The 23559-nt window shown below is 40.2% G+C and overlaps 1 protein-coding gene across 3 annotated transcripts in view; it reads right to left on the reverse strand.

The window, feature by feature from the left end:
• Positions 1-15392: 15392 nt before the first annotated feature.
• SHISA7 (shisa family member 7) overlaps positions 15393-23559 on the reverse strand; it is a 397834-nt gene continuing 389667 nt past the window's right edge. For 2 of the 3 annotated variants that reach the window (XM_073562406.1, XM_073562404.1), the window contains one exon: positions 15393-21925. In XM_073562406.1, the coding sequence (XP_073418507.1) occupies positions 21342-21925 (584 nt within the window). In that variant the 3' untranslated portion in view covers positions 15393-21341. The remainder of the gene's footprint in view (positions 21926-23559) is intronic. The other variant, XM_073562405.1, reaches the window with a different exon arrangement.

Genomic DNA, 23559 nt, shown 5'->3' on the forward strand with positions numbered 1-23559 from the left:
CCATAACACACTGGAGCATCGTCTTTGTGGACCATCATATACTGTAGCATTATGTGGAGCTCATCATATACTGTAAGGAACATTATATGTGACCAATTATTCTGTGTGGAGAAATATATGGGGCTCATTATTCTGTATGGCACACAATGTAGTGGCCATAATACTGTATGGAGTAATATACTGTCCTTTTTTTGAGCTATTGTACCATTTAAAATAGATCAGTCGTGTCATGTAATCAGTGAAGTATTTGTCATTGTACTATACCTATATTACTGTGCCATATCAAAGCATCATGAGTTGTGGTGTGTGTTCAAGGGGAGCACTGACACTCTTTGTCCCAGGGCACACGAAAACCTGTAGCCAGCCCTACCCCCTCCCCACAACTTTAGCCAAATAACCCCCAGTTTTCAATGCGTAACTATTATTATTAAGTAAATTAAGGTTGACAAGCTTCAGTAATAAGAATTGATGTTTTTGGCATTGAAATGGGCACTGTAGGTGTGTTTACTGTCCTCTACTCCCTGCCGACTTTGCTTCCCCATTGGCCTGCATTGGGTTTCGTGTTTCAGTCGGCCTCCGACTTTTTGCTACAGTCGGCCGATTTCGTTCGACCATACTTTTGTGAAAGTCGGGTTTCATGAAACCCGACTCGACCCTAAAAAAGGCAAAGTCGCTCATCTCTAGTGACGACTGTTGTGAATTCGCTTTCTGGCTTACCTCTGGTTCCTGCTGAAGGTGATGGAGCTGGTCAGGTTGACAGAGGGGTTGCGAGTTCTCTTTCTGGGCTTCCTCTGGTCGTTACTGGAGGTAATGGAGCTTATCTGATTAATAGAGGCTTGCTACCTGTTAATGAGGACGGCGATTGGAGATCTGGGGTTTCAGACTGGATTTAAGACAGCCGACTCCCTCTATCCTTGCTGGTGATTTTTTCCTGCCTCCTGAGGTCTTAGTTTCCAGCTCAGTCCCTGCATGCTCAGCTAAGTGTTCTTTGCTATTCTGTTCACATTGATCTGGTTTTGTCTATTTCAGTTTTGTGTGGGTCAGCCAGCTCTGGGTGGGGCTGTGCTGAATCACCATCCATATGTTACTGCTTGTGCCAGTTTGTTTTTGTCCCTTATTAGATTAGCCTCTTATTGCTCTGCTTTCAGAATATACCAGAGTGCTGATATAGTGGGCGAAGTCGTGCGACTTCAGTATTGATACATCAGACGTTGGACCTTTTTGCAGGGTTTTTTGCGTGATTGCAGGCAGTGTCTTTCCTTTCCTGTCCTGTCTAGTCAGTGTGGGCCCCATCGTTTGCTCAGTCTATTTTCCTACCTGCGTTTGTGTTTTAATCTTGTCTCACCGACAATATATGTTTGGGGTCTATCTATTCCTTTGGGGTCTTCTCTGGGGCAGTTTAGATTTCCCCTTTCTTGCTTTAGGCTTAGTTAGCTCTCCGGCTGTGCCGAGGCATCTAGGATCATCGTAGGCACGCTCCACGGCTACTGCTAGTTGCATGGATAGGATCAGCTTAGTTACCCACCTCTCTGGTTTTCTGTGGCTTAGCTTGGGCTTGCTCTCCTCCTCGGTGACCCAATCATAACAGACGGCCAAAAGAGCATGTGCTCCAGTGGATGTCAAGCACTGCATCAAGTGGCCTTTTCTCCTTTTATTCACCTTAAGATCACACAGTACAGTCCTCAGAGGTGGCACCCCAATTACCCTTGTTTCCCTCCCCATCACAACTCTCCAACTGCCCACCTGACTGTGGGGAACCACAGATGGGCGAGTCTGCAGAGCTGTTCACATTTTATATTCCATAGGAATCAGAGGTCTTCTCCAAACATTCACAGACTCAAGAGGAGGAAGGCATCTGCACAGGTGCCTAACATTTTTTTCAGTTGGATCCGGGGCCATATGAAGTAGGGTCCGAGCAGAATCCAGATCCTCACTACAAGATGTTAACTACCAGAGGTGGAGGTGATCCTGATGAGACTCAGATACCTGAGGCACATGAGGACTGTACTGTGCTATCAGGGCATGAAGAGGAGGAGTGTGACTCTTAGGATGAGTAGTGGCAGAACATATAGGATGACAATGAGGTTGCAGATCCCTCTTGGTGTGAACTCAAAGGTATGCAGCTGAGAAGCTCAGCAGATGAGGTGTAGGAGGAGTTGCCCAGTCGCCAATACTTCTCTAAGAAAGCTGTGCCTGTGCTACACCAGCATATCACACACAGCATCACTCATTCCTTGAAAAAATTTATGTATGACAGGGTGCACTTCACCGCTGACACCTGGACGAGCAACCAGGGCTCTTACATCTCGCTGACATGGCACTGGGTGACTCTGGTGGCTGTGGGGGGCAAGCAGGGAAGGGGCTGCTTCACAAGTCTTGAAATCCTCATGGCTTGCAGGAAAAACATCTGTATCTAATACTTCCTCCACTGCTTCTTCCTACTCCATCTCCTCTAGGACCTCCACCTGCACCCTTCACCTCTCCTTGGATGAGACATGTCTTCCAACAGTGAAGAAAGAATCCCCCCACCTCTGTATTGCACAGCCAGGACTCACCACAACCTGGCAGTGTTTAAATTAAAATGCCTTAGAGATTGCACTCACACAGCTCAAGAATTGTGGACAGCTATCCAGGCCGTTTGAGCAATGGCTGTCTCCACAGAACCTGGAGCTAGGGAAGGCCATGTGTGATAATGGTGTGAAACTGGTGGTGGCCCTATGCTGGAGCACCCTCACACACATGCCTTCCATGGCTCACATCCTCAACCAAGTGGTACAGTAAATTATCCACCACTATCCCGGGCCTGGATGCGATGTTGCAGAAAGCACCATCATTGTGTGCTCACTTCTGCCACTCTCACCTCTTGGGCTGCATTGGCATTGGAGCGACCAGCCTGGTCCAGTATGTCATTTTTCACAGCCTGGGCCTACCAGTATGGACATGGAGCAGATCACGCTTACATAGTGGACACAGATGAAGGACCTCTGCACCCTTCAGCACAGTTTTGAAATGGCTACTAAGATGGTTAGTGCTGACTATGCCATCATCAGCATCACTATTCTAGTCATCTACATGGTGGAGCACACTTTGAATAGTCTGAGGGAGAAGGTGGTGGTCCTAGAGAAAGAGGAGGAAGCAGAGGAGGATGCAGAAGGGATAATAATATCGCTAAGTTGTGGACTGTCATCGCACAGGCGGGTGCCATGGGAGGGTGGATTACAGCAAACGAGGGGTGCTCATGGTACCAAACAAACTGTTAGTGAAGGTGTCAGAGCTGAAGAACAAATGTAGGGAGATGAGGAGGAAAAGTTGATCAGAATGCAACAGTCAGAAGATGAATAGCATAATGATCCCCTCTGTGTTGGTGGGAGGGGACAGAGGAAGCAATCTTGAGTGTAACCTTGCCATCAGCACATCATGAACTTGGACATCATGGAAGTGCCTGACACATGAGGGCATTCTTGTTGCAGTATCTGCAACATGATGCTTGTGTTGTTAGGTTTAGGAATAGTTCTGACTATTGGGTTGCTACTCTGTTAGATCCACAAGACAAGAGTAAATTTTGCCAGATGCTTCCCCCCCCTTGCAAAGGATGCACGCATGCTGGAGTATCGAATCATACTTGTAGGCAATCGCGAGTGTGGTTTTCTTAAAGACAGCAGTCAGGCACACAGTGTGCATCTTAGTACTAGACTTGCAACCCTGGGAATGTTGGGTTGTCAACACAAAAACATTAGAAGGAGCAGTTGTGTAAGTGACTGAAGCTATTTCAGTCCTTTGTCATGGCTTCTGCCACTGCTGTTGCTACTGCTGCTGATGTTACTAACAAGTGCCTTGGTGACACAACAATCAGAAGGTGTTTCCACCGCTGTTACTTTTACTATTTGCCTTTAAAAAAAACAAAAAAAAAAACTAATATTCCTCCTATTCCTCCTCCGTTTGCTTCCTCCTGAGGCAAGACAAATTTTTGGTAAATGGAGCCTCTTATTCAGGTCTCCTTGTTGTGTGTTGCTTGTAGTCGAAGGGGTCTTAGAGCACCACTATACTATTTCTTGCCTGGCAAAAATTGATGATACTTTAGTGGTGCGTACCAATAATTTTTAGAAATGTGGAGACTCCAAGTTGGGTCTCTATCTAGTGACTTGACTGTAGGGAAAGGGGTCTCAGAGCACCAGGCCTACACCTGTCACTCATCCACCTCTTACTGATCAATTTGTAAGATGCAAATGCTGGGCCAGGCCCTGTCCCATCTGCATATGCTGCGCCAATATAACATTTCTAGTGTGGGTCAGTTGATGCCTTTTTTTCTGAAGTCTGACCCTAACTTTTTGGAAATGTTTTGACTCCAAGTTGGGTCTCCTTCATGTGTGTTGCCTGGAGCAGTAGGGCTTACAGTACTTTCAGTTATCTACCTGTGTTACTATTCTTAAATGTTTCTAAAATAGTAGTCCACGGAGCAGATATTTTTGCCACCTGAGTGTGGCTGAGCATAAAAGCAGTTTGAGTTGTTGCATGAGGTATCAGGGGCCCCAGCACAGCAGGCCTACACCGATGCCTTACCCACCTCTTAATTTTAACGTAAATTCAAAACTATAAATACTGGCTCAGACTCTGTCTCATGCATGACCAATGCCTGACTGCTGCACCATTAAAACATTTATACTGTGGGTCAATTGGTGACTCTTTTTCTGGTGTCTGACCGTATTTTTTTAAAATGTTTGGGCTCCAAGTTGGGTCTCCTTTTTGAGTGCTGCCTGTAGCAGTATGGCTCCCAGATTGGCCTGCCTGCACTTAATTTCAATCAACTACCCATATTATTATCCTTAAATGTTTCTAACAATAGTAGTGTACTAAGCTGATATTTGTGCCACCTGAGTGTAGCTGATCAGAAAAACAGTTTGAGCTGTTGGATGAGGTATCAGGGCTCTCAGCACAGCAGGTCTTTATCCGTCCCTCACCCATCTGTTAATTTCAACTTAATTTCAAAGCTGTAAATACTGGCCCAGACCCTGTCTCGGGCATGGCCCATGCCTGACTACTGCACCATTATAACATTTCTACTGTGGTTTAATTGATACCACTTTTCTTGGTGTCTGCCGCTAATGTCAGCCATTTTGGCAGCTTTTGGGCCCTCCTGAAGGTGTTGTTTATCTGTTTGGCTGTGCCTCCCATTTTAGTCAATGGGCTTTGGATACATTTGGTGAACTGTTCAGCAAACGTCGGGAAGTTCGTCGATACTAACTGAACTGAACCTTAAAAGGTTCACTCATCTCTATTCCCCACCCCTTACTGCACGATTTACACATTTTCTAATTGCCAGGTCTCTAGAAACTAGGTCTAGGTCTTTATTAATCAAAACTAAAAATTTTTAATGAACAAAAAAATTTGGTCAACTGTAAAAGGCAAAGTGGTTTTTAAAAATTTTAAACGACCATAATTTTAAGCAGAGCACATTGTATGGCTGAGTAATTGATTCCAAAAAAAAGATTTGAACTTTTTTGGAGTTTTATATACCACCATAATGTAACACTAAGCAGTGCGTTAAAGTTTATGGCTGACTAATTGAATCCCCCCAAAAAATTTGACTGCTTTTACCAATTTTATATCCCACTGTAATGAAATACTAACCATGTTATACTGTGTGGATGACTAATTCAGTCCAGAGAAAATTTTGAATGTTTTTTGGAGTTTTATATACCACATAACATAATACTAAGTACTTTAAACTGTATGAATGAGAATATAGCCAATTTTTTCACACCCCCAAAAAAAGAATGTGGTCATGTGCAGCAGCTATATATTTATCAATGGACTTCAAAGCCCCTAAGCCCTGCCCAGAGGCTATATTTTGCCACTCACCCTGTTCCTGCAACTGTCACTAGGCTAAATGTATAATGTATCTGATAGACACAGGAAAGCCCAAAATTATCCCTTAGAAGGAATGTTAATATGATGGTTCAGCATAACCACCGGTATCAACACTAGAGGACTCTGATTAGGTAAACTGTTCACACAAAGGCCTAGATAACTGCTCTCTCTCCAAAAAGAACTGTCCCTGAGCTGTGCAATGATGTCAGAAAGGTGAGCGTGGCAATGCCAGTCCTTTTATAACCTCTGATGAGGTAATGCAGCCAGTCAATCACAGTAATGCCACTACCAAGAGGGCTACGGCATTACAGTGAATGTTATGCAATCCCTGCATAACTATTGGCTGTGTAGCAGGTGCCAAACATGGACAGATAAAATCCAGCAGAATCCAGTGGCGCCGCGGCCGTTCCATTTAAAGCTATGGACATCCACAGTCTTGGCCTGGAAAACCATACTTTCAGATATGGGAGGAGGGATGCTGCCCAGCTCAGGGGTTGGCGCAGCGTGTGGGAGGGAGCGGCCTAGGGGATATTAGGCAGCTCCTCATTTTGGTCTTAGTTTTTCTACTGGCAGGAGGCCCGTTACCTGATGTGGCCAGAGAATTATGTAGAAAAGATTTGCACCTATGATGCATCAGAAACTCCCTGTGGTCACATGCTACATAACACGGTAATTGCAATCTATCTGTATCCTATCCTAGTACTGCACTCCTGACTGTATACCTGTATATTTGTTCCTGTATATATACCTGCATTTTTCTAGTGCGCCTTTTCAGCGATTAAATATAAAATTCATCTTGGGCAGCTCTTTTATGTCGATTCATGAATCCCCATGTCCGCACGCTTGGTTGGTTATATTATACGCTACCCTGGGGTTGGTCCCTGACCCAATATAAGTCTATTATCGAATGAGGAACTGGTGGCAGAGGAAGGTTTATCTATATTTGCCTAGCCTGGACTGGTGATATATATCGCCCCTCACTTGGAGCACCTCAATAACTTGTACCTATGAGGGAAGTCTTTCCGGCAACTGTTTGCCCTTGGTGCAGTTCTCTAGCTGACCTCTTTTTCCCAATTACCCCTATTACATCTAAGAACCAGAATAGGAAGGAGGAATGACATACTGTAGGTCTGGAACTCTCAGTCAAGACTCAACATTACACTGGTATGTGTTTATTGTCAATTTGTTAATAATAATTTATAACCTACGTTTTCATACACTTTTTATTTTCAGTAGAATCTCTTTATTGTGTGGTTCAGTGTGAGTCCATTGTCTATGTGCATGAACAGTGCAAGTTCCAGAGTATTTCAAACTACATCTGCAGTCCAGATAAATATTACGGATGATATGCACTTCTGGGAAATATGCAAATTATCTCTTCAGAGAGGAAGAGGAGTTGAACTCTAATGCCACCTATTGGAAGTAGCAATGCAGAAAGTCAATATCAACCCTTTAATGAGCCTTGCCACATGACTTAGGATGGTAGCCAAACCAGAATCTCAATTCGCAGACGTGTTTTGGTGTACTGCCCCTCATCAGTGCAAAGCAGATCTGATTTGGCTGTGTGAGAAGCCTTCTGACGGGTGTATAAGGGGTAATGTTTTACCCTGACATGGTCAGGAATGGTTCTCTCCACAAGGAGAAACGTTACCCCTTAGCATTTCTGTGAGAAGTTGGCGAGTCACACTACAAAAAGTCTATGCAGGCTCAGTCTTACTGCAAGAAACCTAGCTATCATGCTTTGGACATCATGAAGCAAAAAGTATAACTAGACTTAGCATTATACCCTTTTCAAGGTGTTGGATACAAGATGCTCATCTTTACAAGAACACGGAGAGGTCAGTTAGTAGAGAAGAGTCTTTAATGAAGGTAAAATGTTTTAATGTGATTGATTACAGCAAACAATAAATTGAAGTGGGATAATTTTTAGACAACATGGCTCATTTGCAGGAATAAGACAAAAGAAAATAAAAATCTGATTAGAAGCCAAAATTTAGAAAACAGTGGAATTATCTTAACCTTTTTTTTACATAGTAGCAAAAATGTTTTACATTATGTGACTTCTGAGTTATAATTACAAAATTTAAAGTAGTTGGTGGTGATCAAACCTAAAAACGTACATAAGAGTTACCACAATGTGGTATTTGCATGGTACAGTAAGTGGTATAGTACATGCTTTTTGTGCAAGGCCCAAGATCTCTTCTGAATGTGACCTTAAACATTGTACTTGCAACAAAAAAAGGTTAAATATTGTGTCTGTAGTCCATTGTACAGTATCATGCAACTTTGCAATGTTCAGACATAATATTGCAGAATATTACTGTAGTATTGTGGAATCATGTGTATTTCAGCTTCTAGTTATTTCAGGATGGGCAGAACGCTAAGTTTTGTTTTAGTAAATTTATAAATTTATATACCCTTCAAACAATGGCATGGAGGGAAGCACAACAAGTTCTAAAGTACCTTGATACAGTTGCATGCAAGCATAAAAAATAGACCCTTACTTTAAACATTAGACACTTACAATGAAGACGTTAAATTGTGAAGGATCAGTGTTAAACGACTTACTTAAAACACAAAATGTCACATTTTCAATTTCATTTCAGTTGGTAAAAATAACAGAGGAATGGAAATAATAATAAAAAAAGAACCTTCTAAATCTGTGCTATCACGGACATTTGTTTAAAAAAAAAATCCAAAACATTTGTTACAAAACGGTTCTCTATATGTATAATTAAAATCAATGTAACTACATTTTTTCACATAGATATATATGTATTTGACATTCCAAAAGAATGGAAAAAAAAAATAAATTGTGGGACAAATAAAGATCACTTTGTACATTGAGGAATGGCACCCAACACAATCTTTTATGCAGGTGCCTATTGGCAGCAAAAGGTTTGTGTAGCATTTATTAGCCCTTACAAGGTTTACAGAGACCATTATAGGTGGTCTCTAACACAAACATACACACATAGGAAGAAGAAGAAAAAAGCTTCTGCAATTCTGAAACACAGTCTTAAGAAACTGTAAGTTGGATGTAAAATGCACATAAACAATGAATATAATAATATGTAGTGCAGGTGTCATATAAAGCACTTTATATGTTATATCCTCTTTGCTGGTAAAAGATTCACAAATATGAAACTAATGCTGTATGAATTTTATGCGGTAACTGAAAGTCACCCATAGTCAGTCTGCAGCCTGTTAAAACCAAGGTGTCATATCTTGTTAATAGGAAAAGTAATGGAATATTTAAGAAGCTTAGTAAAAATGTAACTGATAGAAATGTACTGATAAATTGTGGGGATGAGAAATCTTTGCTCTCCAGCTTACACGGATACATTGTACAGCTATTATTATAGACTTCCTGGAAGCACACTTTTTATGGTTCAATAGAATATGTAGTGCAATAACAAAGTTACCAAAACGCGCCTGTGCAGCTAAGGTAAATGTTACCAATTCTTGATGAAATATTACAGGAAAAGTTAATTGTTACAGACAGTAATCCTAAAAAAAGAGGATTTAAAGTGCACCCCCTCAAAAAGGAAAGTTGCTGAAAAATTAATCATTAATAAATATTTTTTGGATTATAAGACACTTTTTTCCCCAGTTTCTTTGGGGAAAATGGGGGTGCATCTTATAATCCGAATGTTGCTTACTTGCTGCTATGGAGTGGGGTTCCAGGGTCGCTGCTACAGGAACATTCTGGCTGCATTGGCAGGACTGGGCCAATGCTGCGGGTCCCAGGCTGGTAGGTGGGGGTGTTCAGCTCCCAAGATCTCATTTACGCTTGTGCCGTATCTGGCAGGCATTTTCCCAGAGTTCACCACATTGAAAAGTATGGAACGTGTGGGATGCTACGAGCTTTCACAAAATTTTGGTGGAACACCAGCACCATCAAACACCACCTCCTACAAGCCTCAAGCCCGCAGCATCTCTTGCTTCCGCCACCACCAGCTTCCTGCAGAAGTGACCCTGCCACCTGGGACCCCACTCAGGTAAGCTACCGTAAAAGCAGATTATAAGACACACCATGATTTTATTAAAGAAAAATGCTTTCCTATCTTCCTCCTCAAAATTTGCGGTGCGTCTTATAATCTACTGTGTCTTATAAACCGCAAAGTACGGTACTTGAACCAAAACTTTAAGTGTTCAATTAAAATGCGTTATGTAGATGAGTGTAAATGCAACTGCTGTGCGTAGTGATATCACAAACACCGCTAGTGACGGTCAGAAAATAAAACACAGCATAGAAAGAATGAAGCAAAACAACCTGGAGGAACAACATAGTGAGACCATGTCCCCAGGTCATAGTCACAATATTAGGCATAAGACACCAATAATCTGTATTACAAAATTAGGTATCAGTTCAAATAGCAGAAGAGATATCATGAAATATTATGACCGTGAAAAAAAAATGAGTCTTCGTACTGATATACTGCACTGGCAATTCTATGACAATTACTGATGAAAATTCTAATTCTAAAAATCCTACCTAGCTCTACAAGAAAAATGTTCCTTACATAACACATTAGGCATTGATCCCCCAGCTCTCTGCTGAGAAATGTCTCACTCCAGGCTCAGTTAGGACAGGCTCAATACACAGCTTGTCAACCTTCAGGCTGTGCCTTTTAGTCTTATTTTTTTCTAAATCTTAAAATTCCTTATGTGAGATATACATTTACTTATTATTCTTAGCACATTTGATAGACAAGAAAAAATATGATTAATTATATTCACAAGCACGTTTAAGATATGGTTTACTAAATATAAGGGACTATGTAAAGTACTGAAAACTCTGTCTTGCATGTGACCTTGGACAGTGATGTGCACACTGCACACTATAAAGTTTAATCTATTAGGTCTGTTATTCAAACTTTCGATTCCAACATTGAAAATGTCACAATTCTTCATGTAATACACTTATTTATTCCGATTATAAAAGCTGTTAAAGAATGACCTGCTAAATGTATGGTGCGAAAAATCTGGGAAATGCAGCATTGCTGATATCATTCATGATCAGGTGAAAGCTAAATTTCCCCTGTGTTCAAAGGGATGTATCATCTTCAGGTTTTATTGTTAAGGCCGGTCTCACACTTGCAACTGCAACATGAAAAACTCACAAGAGTCTCTCGCCTCAATACCTGGCACTGCTGCCAGTGGTTCGGACTGGAGCGTTCAGCTGCATAGAGATACACGCAGCCGCACACTCCGGTCCTGAGTGGTATTGAGGCGAGAGATTCGCGCGAGTTTCTCGCATTGCAGTTGCAAGTGGGACACTGGCCTAAATCAGATACTGATAAACATTATTTTGTTTTTATTTTTTTACTGTAAATTTTTTATTTTACTTTATTTTTTTTCTATTTGATTATAAGGGTGTTTTTTGTGTCTTAGCTGCTAACAACACATACAGAAATGCTTTAAAGCAACTACATAAACCACAGAAAAAGACAGATTGGAAATGTTAACTGACTTCCATCGGCCAGTTATCTGCAGATGATTTGTGCAATGATCATTGTACAGGACAATGGAGTTGATGAGCTCTAATCATCACCCGCAATCACTGGGAATGGTATGATCCTCAGTGATCTGTGCAATTATCATAGTACAGGACAATAGAGTTGATGAGCTCTAATCATCACCCGCAATCACTGGTAATGGTATGATCCTCAGTGATCTGTGCAATTATCATTGTACAGGGCGGTGGAGATGATGAGCTCTAATCATCACCCGCCATCACTGGGAATGGTATGATCCTCAGTGATCTGTGCAATTATCATAGTACAGGACAATGGAGTTGATGAGCTCTGATCATCACCTGCCATCATTTGGAATGGTGTGATCCTCAGTGATCTGTGCAATGATCATTGTACAGGGAGGTGGAGACGATGATCTCTGATCATCACCCGCCATCATTGGGAATGGTATGATCCTCAGTGATCTGTGCAATTATCATTGTACAGGGAGGTGGAGACGATGATCTCTCATCATCACCCACCATCATTGGGAATGGTGTGATCCTCAGTGATCTGTGCAATGGTCATTGTACAGGGAGGTGGAGACGATGAGCTCTGATCATCACCCACCATCATTGGGAAATGTGTGATCCTCAGGGATCTGTGCACTGAATAAGAAGTTTCTGTCTATTATTTTGCTTAGTGGCCACAGTAAATTAAAAAAACATCTTTCTTTAACCCCTGCACTCCTATGCAATTTTGAACTTTTGCTTTTTCCTGCTCTTCTTACAAAACCCATAAATTTGTAAAAAGTCTGTGGCGCCATTTTTTGAGACTTAACATTTTTACTTTTCCATTCAATGAACTGTGTGATGTTTTCATTGATACCATTTTGGGATACATTAGACATTTTGATTGCTTTTTCTTGTATTTTTAGGGAGGTGTGGTGACCAAAAAAACCTCAGTTCTGGTGTTTTGATTTTGTTCTCATTTCAGCTTTTACTGAATGGGTTAATCCATGTTATATGTTGATGGATCAGACATTTCCTCATCTGACAGAAATGGATCCCACTCTGATCAAACTTTTCTCGGCGTGTGATTGAGATAATGGGCCCGATTCTCTCACATGAAAGAATATACACTGGAGTGTCCCTGGCCTAAAGAGAGCATGTTATCAGAAAATGAGCTATTGATTAAATTAGGTTTTTATGTTAAACATATTTTTTAAATAATTATTTATGAATTTGATCAAAATTTCATGTCATAATTATTTTAAAACAAACTTTTGCAGTTTTCATTCATTTCATTGAGCTTCATAAAAGGCTTCCGCTTTTTTTCTGTAGCTCTCACTTTTTGGGGGTCTTCTGATTATCATCACAGGCAAGATTGCAATAGACACTAGCACCTAACTGTACATGACACAGGAGCACAGCATTCACAATAGATAATGGTCACGGCGTACTGCTTCAGCTTTTCTCTACAGGTCACAGAGCCACCTAGCACACTCTGTCATAGAAGTCATTGAACATCTGCAGTCTATTGCTTTTCATGGTCCATGTGGCTGCTGCTAACATATCTCGGAATTATGTTAACAATATACTGTAGCTGTCCTTATAATTATGCAGTATAAAGCTGATAAGATCTAGTCACAAAAAAACTGTCAAAATTATGTTTCCCAATTTAGTTTTAATTAGCATAAAATACCGAGGTCAGACACGCCTTATAAAAAAAACTGACATATAAAAAAAATAATGGAACTTTATGTACAAAACATGATTCTGGCTATAGACTATGGTCTACCTTTACTCATGGGTCTCTGGAAGATGGGATGAATGGAACTTGGTGAAATATTCAGATGAATTTTGACACCTATTGAAGAATAGGTTTGCTATCAGTATGCTCCCATCGCAGGTAGACATGGGGGATATACTCATTACTGTGACTCGGACGGGCAAACACTGTCATGGCTCTTTTTAGCTATTCCTAACATGGTAAGGGACTAAGGATCCAATTTGTGAAGACTCACTGGAGTACAATGCGCCAAATACGTATACGAGGTGTACTCCACTAAATTAATTAAGCTCATATTTTGAGTGGCGTGCGCTCTGTACACCACTCCAGAAATGCTACTCCAGTCAGAGTATGTTTTCTGACCTACAGAATGGCAGCATTTTTAATGAATTGGACAGGCTGCTTCTGAAAGGGAGCAGTGGTGCATCTGTGAGTTGAGTTTGCCTTATTTTTCATTTTTAAGCTGTTTTTTCTTAAAGCTGTTTTCAAAGCTCATTATTCTATACTGACAATACCTTTAATGAAATAATAGTGAATACCAACAATTTCTTTTCATACAATGAACAACATACACCCTTGAATGATATTTTTGTTCTAATTGTAAATGATGTACAGTAAAAAATAATATTGTGGTACTGTATTGGCCAGAGAAATACTTTTATTCCCAAAATATTTCATTTGGGGAACCATAGTCAAATATCCGTATAATATTGGAATCAAATAGATGCCAATACTCTTGACCAAACAATCTATGCAATATATAGTATGTGTAGTCCACAAAAGCACAAAGTGCAAGGAGAATGTGTAACTGTTGTATATCAATATTCCATCATTGCATACAGTCACAATCCTCCAATAGCACTATATCAGTCATAAGTGCTTATCAAAATCCTATGCAATATAAGCATCAAGTGGTTCATCGACCATAATTATTGCCGATTTTGTAAAAACCAGATTGTTGGGTTACATGTTAATTTTGTGTATCTTCTATATGGGGTCAGAGCCTAAAACCCATCTGGTGAAATGCAGCACATGGCAAAAAATTAAGGATCATTTGGCAGTAAATGATCAGTGGTGGACTAGGTTCACTTGCAGTCTCCCTTCTCCCAATGCGTTTCATTGCCACTCACCGGTGGAAGACATAAAGACATACTGTATGTAGTTATGCTGCAAAATCAGTGGGGGCACGTACAAGCGTGCCACCAGGTAAAATTACTATTGCGATATATTTGCTGCATGGTTTGTCCTTTTAGCAAGCGCCATGTTATCAATATCTGGTTCACGAGAAAATGACTACCTGGTTCTGGACCATGATTCCCCGGGGTTGATGAACCATACTTCCCCTACTAGGGGTGGAAACTGGGACCGGATGATCCTGCAGAAAGAAACAAAACGGATCTTCTGGCTCCAGACCACTCACCCCAAGGGTCTGAATGAACAACTTTCCTTCTCTCTTTTCATTTAGACTAGCTTGAAGCTAGGGCGATTAAGTCAGGGAGAGCCGCCGACGAGTGGGGGCGTCACTGCGCAGGTCTTAGGGTACCATGGTCCAGAAACAAGAAGTCATTTTCTCATGAACCAGATATGGTGCCTGCTAAAAGGACAAACCATGCAGCATCTATACCGCAATGGCAATTTGACCTGGTGACACACTTGTACGTGCCCCTACTAATATTGCAGCATAACTATATATGTCCCTATGGCCTCCCCTGATGAGTGGCAATAAAACGCGTCGGGATAAGAAAGACTGCAAGTGAACCTAGTCCACCACTGATCTATAGAAGGAGACTGATTTGGGTCCTCTGGAATCGGGTGAGATTGTTCCTTGCTCTTATGCTGTTGCTTTAATCTTTTTATGATATAATGCAATATAATGGGTCTGCTCAATGGACAGTATTGTTGCACTGACCAAGCAGAACGTATCTGATGCTATTATTTACTGCCAAATGATCCATAATTTTTTTTGCCATGTGCTGCATTTCACCAGAAGCGTATTAGGCTCTGACCCCCTATAGGAGCTACCCAAAATTAATGTGTAACCCAACAATCTGGTTTTTACAAAATCAGCAATAATTATAGTTGATGAACCACTTTGATGCTTGTATTGCATATGATTTTGATAAGCACTTATGCCTTAATGGAGGATTGTGACTGTATGCAATGATGGAATATTGATATACAACAGTTACACATTCTCCTTGCATTTTGTGCTTTTGTGGACTACACATACTACACTGTGTGCAGAATTATTAGGCAAATGATTATTTTGATCACATCAACCTTTTTATACATGTTGTCCTAATCCAAGCTGTATAGGCTAGAAAGCCAACTGCCAATTCTGTAAATCAGGTGATTTGCATCTCTGTAATGAAGAGGGGTGTGGTCTAATGACATCAAAACCCTATATAAGGTGTGCTTAATTATTAGGAAACTTCCGTTCCTTTGGCAAAATGGGTCAGAAGAGAGATTTGACAGACTCTGAAAAGTCAAAAATTGTGAGATGTCTTGCAGAGGGATGCAGCAGTCTTGAAATTGCCAAACTTTTGAAGTGTGATCACCGAACAATCAAGCGTTTCATGGCAAATATCCAACAGGGTCGCAAGAAGCGTGTTGATAAAAAAAGGCGCAAAAAAACTGCCCATGAATTGAGGAAAATCAAGTGTGAAGCTGCCAAGATGCCATTTGCCACCAGTTTTGCCATATTTCAGAGCTGCAATGTGAGTATCAAAAACCTCAAGGTGTGCCATACTCAGGGACATGGCCAAGGTAAGGAAGGCTGAAAAACGACCACCTTTCAACAAGAAACATAAGAGAAAACATCAAGACTGGGACAAGAAATATCTTAAGACTGATTTTTCTAAGGTTTTATGGACTGATGAAATGAGAGCGACTCTTGATTGGCCAGATGGATGGGCCCGAGGCTGGATCAGTAAAGGGCAGAGAGCTTCACTCCGACTCAGACGCCAGCAAGGTGGAGGTGGGGTATTGGTATGGGCTGGTATCATCAAATATGAACTTGTGGGACCTTTTCGGGTTGAGGATGGAGTGAAGCTCAACTCCCAGACCTACTGCCATTTTCTGGAAGACACCTTCTTCAAGCAGTGGTACAGGAAGAAGTCAGTATCGTTTAAGAAAAACATGATTTTCATGCAGGACAATGCTCCATCACATGCATCCAAATACTCCACAGCGTGGCTTCCCAGTAAAGGTCTAAAAGAAGAAAAAATAATGACATGGCCCCCTTGTTCACCTGATCTGAACCTCATAGAGAACCTGTGGTCCCTCATAAAATGTGAGATCTACAGGGAGTGAAAACATTACACCTCTCCGAACAGTGTCTGGGAGGCTGTGGTGGCTGCAGCACGCAATGTTGATCGTAAACAGATCAAGCAACTGACAGAATCTATGGATAGAAGGCTTTTGAGTGTCATCGTAAAGAAAGGTGGCTATATTGGTCCCGGATTTTTTTTGTTTTGTTTTTGAATGTCAGAAATGTTTATTTCTACATTTTGTGTTGTTATATTGGTTTACCTGGTGAAAATAAACAAGTGAGATGGGTATATATTTGGTTTTTATTAAGTTGCCTAATAATTATGCACAGTAATAGTTACCTGCACAAACAGATATCCTCCTAAGGTAGCCTAATCTAAAAAATACCCCACTCCAACTTCCAAAAATATTAAGCTTTGATATCTATTAGTCTTTTGGGTTGATTGAGAACATAGTTATTCAATAATAAAAAGAATCCTCTCAAATACAACTTGCCTAATAATTCTGCATACGGTGTATATTGCATAGATTATTTGGTCAAGAGAATTGATATCTGATTGCAATATTATACTGATATTTGACTATGGTTCCCAGCATGGAACAACCTCGGCAGCTATATCTAAGGGATGTGCAATAGCACTGTTTTTGTTTTCTTGTTTTGAACGTGCACTTTATGGTATTGTTTTTAACGCAATCTAAATAAAGTATATTTGTTTTAATACACATTCCAATACGCTAGTCCACACATGTGGCTGCTTCCTGAAGAAGAGGTGTTTGAAACTTCAAAACGTGTAGAATATCATCTATCCATCTCTGGACTGATGTCTTTATTCATTTAGCAGAGCGGAATATATCCACAAATATCCTTTTTCATCCAGACCTTTATTGGCTAGCCAGAAGACGATGTTTGCAAGCTTTCCAGGCAATAGGCTCCTTCTTCAGGAGGAAAAAGGAAAGCAATTTACAAAGTGATTTCTCGAAAAACCTGCAGTACCAGCAAAGCTCTTGTTATCTGTTCTCTTATCTGATTTTAATATAGATTAACTATGAAAATAGGAAAGTAATGACACACATTGCTGCAATTTCATTGGAAATAAGATTTTGTTACCTTAAAAATGTTATCGCACAAGTAAATTTTAATTTTCTCTGCTGGATCACACAAATTGGTGTCAGTTTAACATTGAATAAAATAAATCTTCCTGTTTTGAATTATTGTTGTTACAGACTCACTAAGCCACCCCGAGTGTCCTTTAGACTCCCTCTCATATTAGAGATGGTGGTCACACATGCTCAGTGACCCAGTCAGACCCTCTGGTTCCTAACATACACTGAGAGCAGACAGATTTCTGCTAGACACCAATCCATAAGAATCAGTGCACAGCACACATTTCTCACCACCACACCATAACCATAAGTATGTACCATCAAAATCTAGATTCCGTACAATATTTTAAAATAAATTAATTAAAACTGATATTTTGTGTGATCTATCACGATAAAGTTGGATTCTCATACCAAAAATGGATAAAATTACAAAATGTAGGAAAAAGAAGAAACTTTGCAATTTACTTGTTATTAGAAATCCTTTTTGTTCTCAAGAATGTAGATATTAATTTATTGTCTATTGACTGCTCATTGCTTAGGTTCCCGACCACACTGCAGTCGATCAGTGGTGATCAATCTTCTAGGGAAGGAGTGCAGCCCTTACAGAACATAACTGTGCCCCTGGTCCGAACTGTAAAACATTCCGGAGCGCACCGCCTTCCTGATACAGGTAGTCAGTTAAACAGGGAAGCGGTGCACAGATGATAAGACAACTCCTTTAATATTCAAACAAGGGAAAAACGCTTTAATAAAACACAAGTGTGTGTAGCGAGCCACATCCACTAAACGGGATCTGGCAGGGAATATGCATATTGCATACTTAACCACTGTGCACACCGGCAAATCCTCACAGTGCATGGTGTGTGCCCTCGGACGATTCACAAGCCTTCAGTCACACAGAGTCACTGCAGACTTTTCATTCGAGACCGGACAACCCCTTTAATGAGAAAGAACTTACATGAGAGGAAAAAGTGACATCTGAAATTTAAATTAATTTTTGCCTTTTATGCTAAATATGGTTTTAATAGTGCTAGAAAATCATTAGCAGGTAATTAACTTTGCTATTTATTATTTTTGCCGCCTTAAATTCCTTGAAGATCAGTAAGGGTTCAGATACTGAGACCCCCACCGATTACTGAAAAGACTGCTGAGAAGTGTGCAGCTCAGGAGCAGAAGTATACAGGCTCTCCTGGCTGAGTGCACACACAGAGCAGAACACTGATTCAATAGATAGTATATTCCTTGTAGAGTGTTGTGGGGTTCCAATCCTGAGCTCGTCACCAATAGCTCAAAATACTACTGAGAAGAGCACAGCTCAGTAGCAGAAGCATACAGGCTCTCCTAGCTGAGTGCACACACAGATCACAGCACTGACTCAATAGTTAGTCTATTCCTTGTAGACTGTTGTGGGGTCCCGGTCTTGAGCCCAACACCAATAGCTCAAAATGCTACCGAGAAGTGCGCAACTCAGGAGCAGAAGCATACATGCTCTCCTGGCTGAGTGCACACACAGAGCACTGACTCAATAGATAGTCTATTCCTTGTAGACTTGTTGGGTCCCAGTCCTGAGCCCGCCACCAATAGGTCAAAAGACTGGCTGAAGTGCACAGGAGCAGAGTACACATTCCATAGAAAGTGGAGTATGGCTTTTGTGACTTTCTATTTAATCTATTCCATGCTCTGGCAGGAGCTGTGTAGATTATTGAGCAACTGAATGCTGTAAATGATGTAGGTTTATATAGGTAAAATGATTTTCAAACATACTGCCAGATCATGTAACATTCAGACTTGAGGCTCTTCCATACTTTCTTTGTGGAAACAACCAGTTGTAAATCTTTCTGTAGAACTTGGATGGTTTGGCACGTTGTTTCATTTTGGCACTGTGTTGACTCTTTAGTCTGATAGTTTTCCAGTTGGTAACTCACAATAATTGGGAAAGTACTTCTGAGGTAGGACCTCATACATACTCTGTAGTCTAACAAAAGTCATTAAGAAATCCTGTCTAAGTGGAAATGCTGAAAACCCAGGCATTACTCGGCTTACTTTTGTGCAGTGGGTTATAAAGATTAATATCTCAACTTCTACAATAAACAAATCTTACAGCGATCTAAGATACTGTACAAAATGAGGTATTTACGAACCCTCGTTAGATGTCACCAAAGCAAAAAGCGCTGAACGATGCAATTGACAATGCTAAAAAAATACTAGGTAACATTTTGCTCATATATAAAGCATTATAAACAGAACTGATGAATGATTTAAAAGTACAACACAGTCATTAGTTTATGTTCATGCTACACAGGAGGTTCTTGCCATCACCAGTCAATGGAGTTTTATGAATCCACTTTAAGATAACAATAGGGCACGTTGTACCTATTATGGTTGTATTTAGTGTCTCAGTAATGGTAATATTTTAGCAATTAGATGTGACTATTGCGTGTGGCACGTAATCAATGTAACACTGCCATATATATAAATCAATCAGCACAGTTTTGCCAAAACACTTAGTGAAACCCCAATAAATCATCTGAATTATAATTTTCTGTAAATGGGATAGTATAGGTTTTTGACATCTGGATCGGTAGTATTCATTGGCAATATGAATTGTCACACATTGCAAATTTAGAAGTTATATAGCTGGCAGAATACACAAATCTGGAACTAGTATAATTCAAAATGCCGCCTGAGGGGAGGAGATATTATTGAAACAGTTAAGGCCATTTGTGTTTTAGAGAACTCCATGGGATTGTATAAAGTGGGAAGGGGAACTTTACAGGTTGGGTTGCCAGGAATGTCAGTAATGGCGCAGAGATAAAAAGTTTAGAAAGAAGTCTGAAATAGTGTGACGTCATTGAGGTAAAAAATATAATAATAAAATAAAGATTTCTTTATGGCACGATCCTTTTTCTTTTTTTAATAAAATGACCAAACCATGTGAAGTGTTGACACCCCAATGTAGGGAACTAGATGGCTTTCTTTCGATGCAAGATTATTTTTTAATAATAGGCGATGCAGCTAGTGAACAAATCAAACTATATACTTCAAGAGGGTCAAAGGTTGTTCTTGTAGACCAAAGCAGGCTTTTCTGATGTAGTCCTTATCTTTAGTTTATGGCAAAAGCAACAAAATTGGATGTAGTTCATTGTAGGTGCTTACATTGTGAAGAAAGTTGTATTAACATTGGACCGAGAAACTCTCACAGATTGCGCTGCATGGAGCCGCCTGCGATAACACTCACATCATATATAACGAAGTTCTTCATTAGCAAACTTGATGAAATTCAATTTGGGAACCAACCATATATGCATTAAAGTCTTTGTAGTGCTACTCCGGCGGTCATCCTATGTATATGTCATTGTAGAAATGTTACTGTGCAATCGTTTTGTTTTTTGTATTTTTTCTTCGGTGAGATCTATTTTTTTGCCCTTTCAAATCCAGACTGACGTTTTCACCTCAGTGATACTTCTTCTGGCAAACACTCAAAGAAAATGTTTCAGTACCTTTCTATATCATCAGCCCTTTCATGGGCTTTCAAAGTAACATTTAGTCAAATAAGGTGCTGTGTTTTCGACTTGCTTTCATTTTTAACACCATCACCTGTGACATCATTTAATGCCAATGACTGTTCCATCAACTTGGCGGTGGAGGCAGCTTCATACAATAAAGCGAGTAACTAAAAAGGCAAAAAAACGCTCCTTCCATTACTCCAGGAAACTGGAGTGCTCCTCTGCAAATTCTAAGAGCATCTAATTACAAAGTAAGCAATAAGAAAATTGTAAGGAAGCCACATAACAAAATTAACTGCCTTTGTACCTAATGTAGAAAAAGGGAACAGTAAAAATAAGCAGCTTAGACTGTAACCTCATTTTTGCTCCCAGTACGCAGATGTTGGCTGGGCAGATGGCCAGGAATAAATTGGAGTTGTTCAATGGTGTTTTGACGCTTTGAAGCAAAGGCTTGCCGCCGATTGGCAGTGTGATTGGCCATATCCCATGCCATCTTGGGAGAATTAGAAGTTGGGTGGGAATTCATTTTAATCATATGGTGACGGTCTAGCATCGGTGTGCTGACACAAACATTGGTGTGAGAAAGGGCTTTTTGGTGCCCAAGACGCATTTCTTGGAAAGGTGCTGGCCCTCGATGGTGGATTCTTTCAGGAGACAGAAGATGCTCTTGTGAGTGCAAGACCTCACGAGAAAGAAGACGTTCTTGAGAGATGAGGCGATCTCTGGGTATTGTGTAATCATGATGAACAGGATAGTGATTGTCTGAAAGGATGTGCTCCTGGGACATGACACGTCTCGGTGCCTGGGATTTTTCAAGGTAGCCGTCGCGTTCATAGTTCATCTTCATGACATGAGGGGGAAGGGTACCACGTGTTAATTCTGCTAGATGTTTTCGCTTTAAATAAAAGTCATCCATATCTTTCTCTGCTTTAAGAAAAAATGCAACAGAAATCATAGATAGCAAGTTAAACTGTCAGTCATTTCATATTGTCATGATTTTTTTGGGTGAAAAAATCATTAGTTTTATACAAATTGCAAATATCAATGTTCTCAAAGAAATGAAGACAGGAAGGGTGCTTTGTGAATGTCAAAACCTACCGTATGTTGAAAAATTAAAAAGATTGCTGTGTTTGACATAGCATTTTCATATAAGAAAATTTGCAACCTATTTACAAAAATATAGCAGATATTTTCCAAAAATATAGCAGATATTTACTTTGTGTGAGCCTTTCCTTTACTATAAGGGCGGGTTATCACACTGTGGCTGCCACATGTGGCTTAGGCCTGTTTCACACTTTCACATTTTTTTGTGTCAGTTAAAATCCGCCAAAATGGCGGAAAGCGGATCCGTTGGTAACTGATGTGAACGGATGTCACCGGACCGTATTTTTGACGGATCCAATGAATGAAGAATGTTAAAGGAACCGCTGCGAGAGAGAGAGAATTTTTTAATTCCTCCGGGCATGCGCACTATAAAAATGCGGATCCTGCAGCAAAAAAAAGTCGCATGGTCCGTCCAGGCATCTCGACGGATGGAAAAAAATTGACGGATCCGCAAAAAAACGGATCCAACGGATGGCCATCCGTCAAGATCCGCCGGTAATTCAAATCAATGGGAAAAAAAAATCGGATCCGCCAAAAAAAATGGCGGATCCGTTTTTTTGCAAAAACGGCGGATTTTGACTGATGGTCAAAAACGGAAGTGTGAAAGAGACCTTAAGCTGCACTTTTGCTTATGGCTGCATGATTTTCAAGGTATTATTTGCATTATATACATTATGTATGTTTTGGCAATCACATGAGGGCATTATTTCAGTCTCACGTGGTGTGAAGACCAGGTCTAGCACTGCAAGTAGGGGGCTGTTGCTTTTTTAACCCCTTAGTGACCGGGCCCAATTTTTTTAAAATCTGACCAGTGTCAATTTATGTGGTAATCACTCTGGATTGCTTCAATATATCCCATTGATTTAGCGACTGTTTTTTCATGACACATTATACTTTATGATAATGGTAAATTTAGGTCGCTATGTTTGTGTTTATTTATTACAAATATCAGAAATTTGACAAAAATGTAAAAAAAATTGCGATTTTCAAATTTTGAATGATTATACCTTTAATCCAGATAGACATACCACACAAAAACAATAGTAAATAACAATTCCCTCATGTCTGCTTTAAATCGATACCATTTGTAAATGTTGTTTTATTTTGTTGGCATTTTAGGAGGATTAAAAATGTAGCAGTCGTTTTTCCTTTTTCCAAGGAAATTTACAAAATTTATTTTTTTAGGGACCTATCCAGGTTTGAAGTGACTTTTTGGGGTTATCAAATATATAGGACCCCCAAAGTTATACCATTTTATAAACAGCACCCCTCAAGATATTGAAAACTAGGTCAGATAGTTTATTTACCCTTAAGGTGATTTTCAAGAATTAATGTAAAGTGACATGACAGGAATGAAAAAGTGTATTTTTACCATCTAAGGACTCTTTCACATGTCCGTGTCTCTGGTATGTGTGGTGACAGTTTCCACACGTACCGGAGACACGTACTCACGTAGA

Source organism: Dendrobates tinctorius, unplaced genomic scaffold (genome assembly GCF_039654945.1).
Source record: "Dendrobates tinctorius isolate UK_male_01 unplaced genomic scaffold, ASM3965494v1 ptg000350l, whole genome shotgun sequence".
In the NCBI taxonomy this organism is placed as follows: domain Eukaryota; kingdom Metazoa; phylum Chordata; class Amphibia; order Anura; family Dendrobatidae; genus Dendrobates; species Dendrobates tinctorius.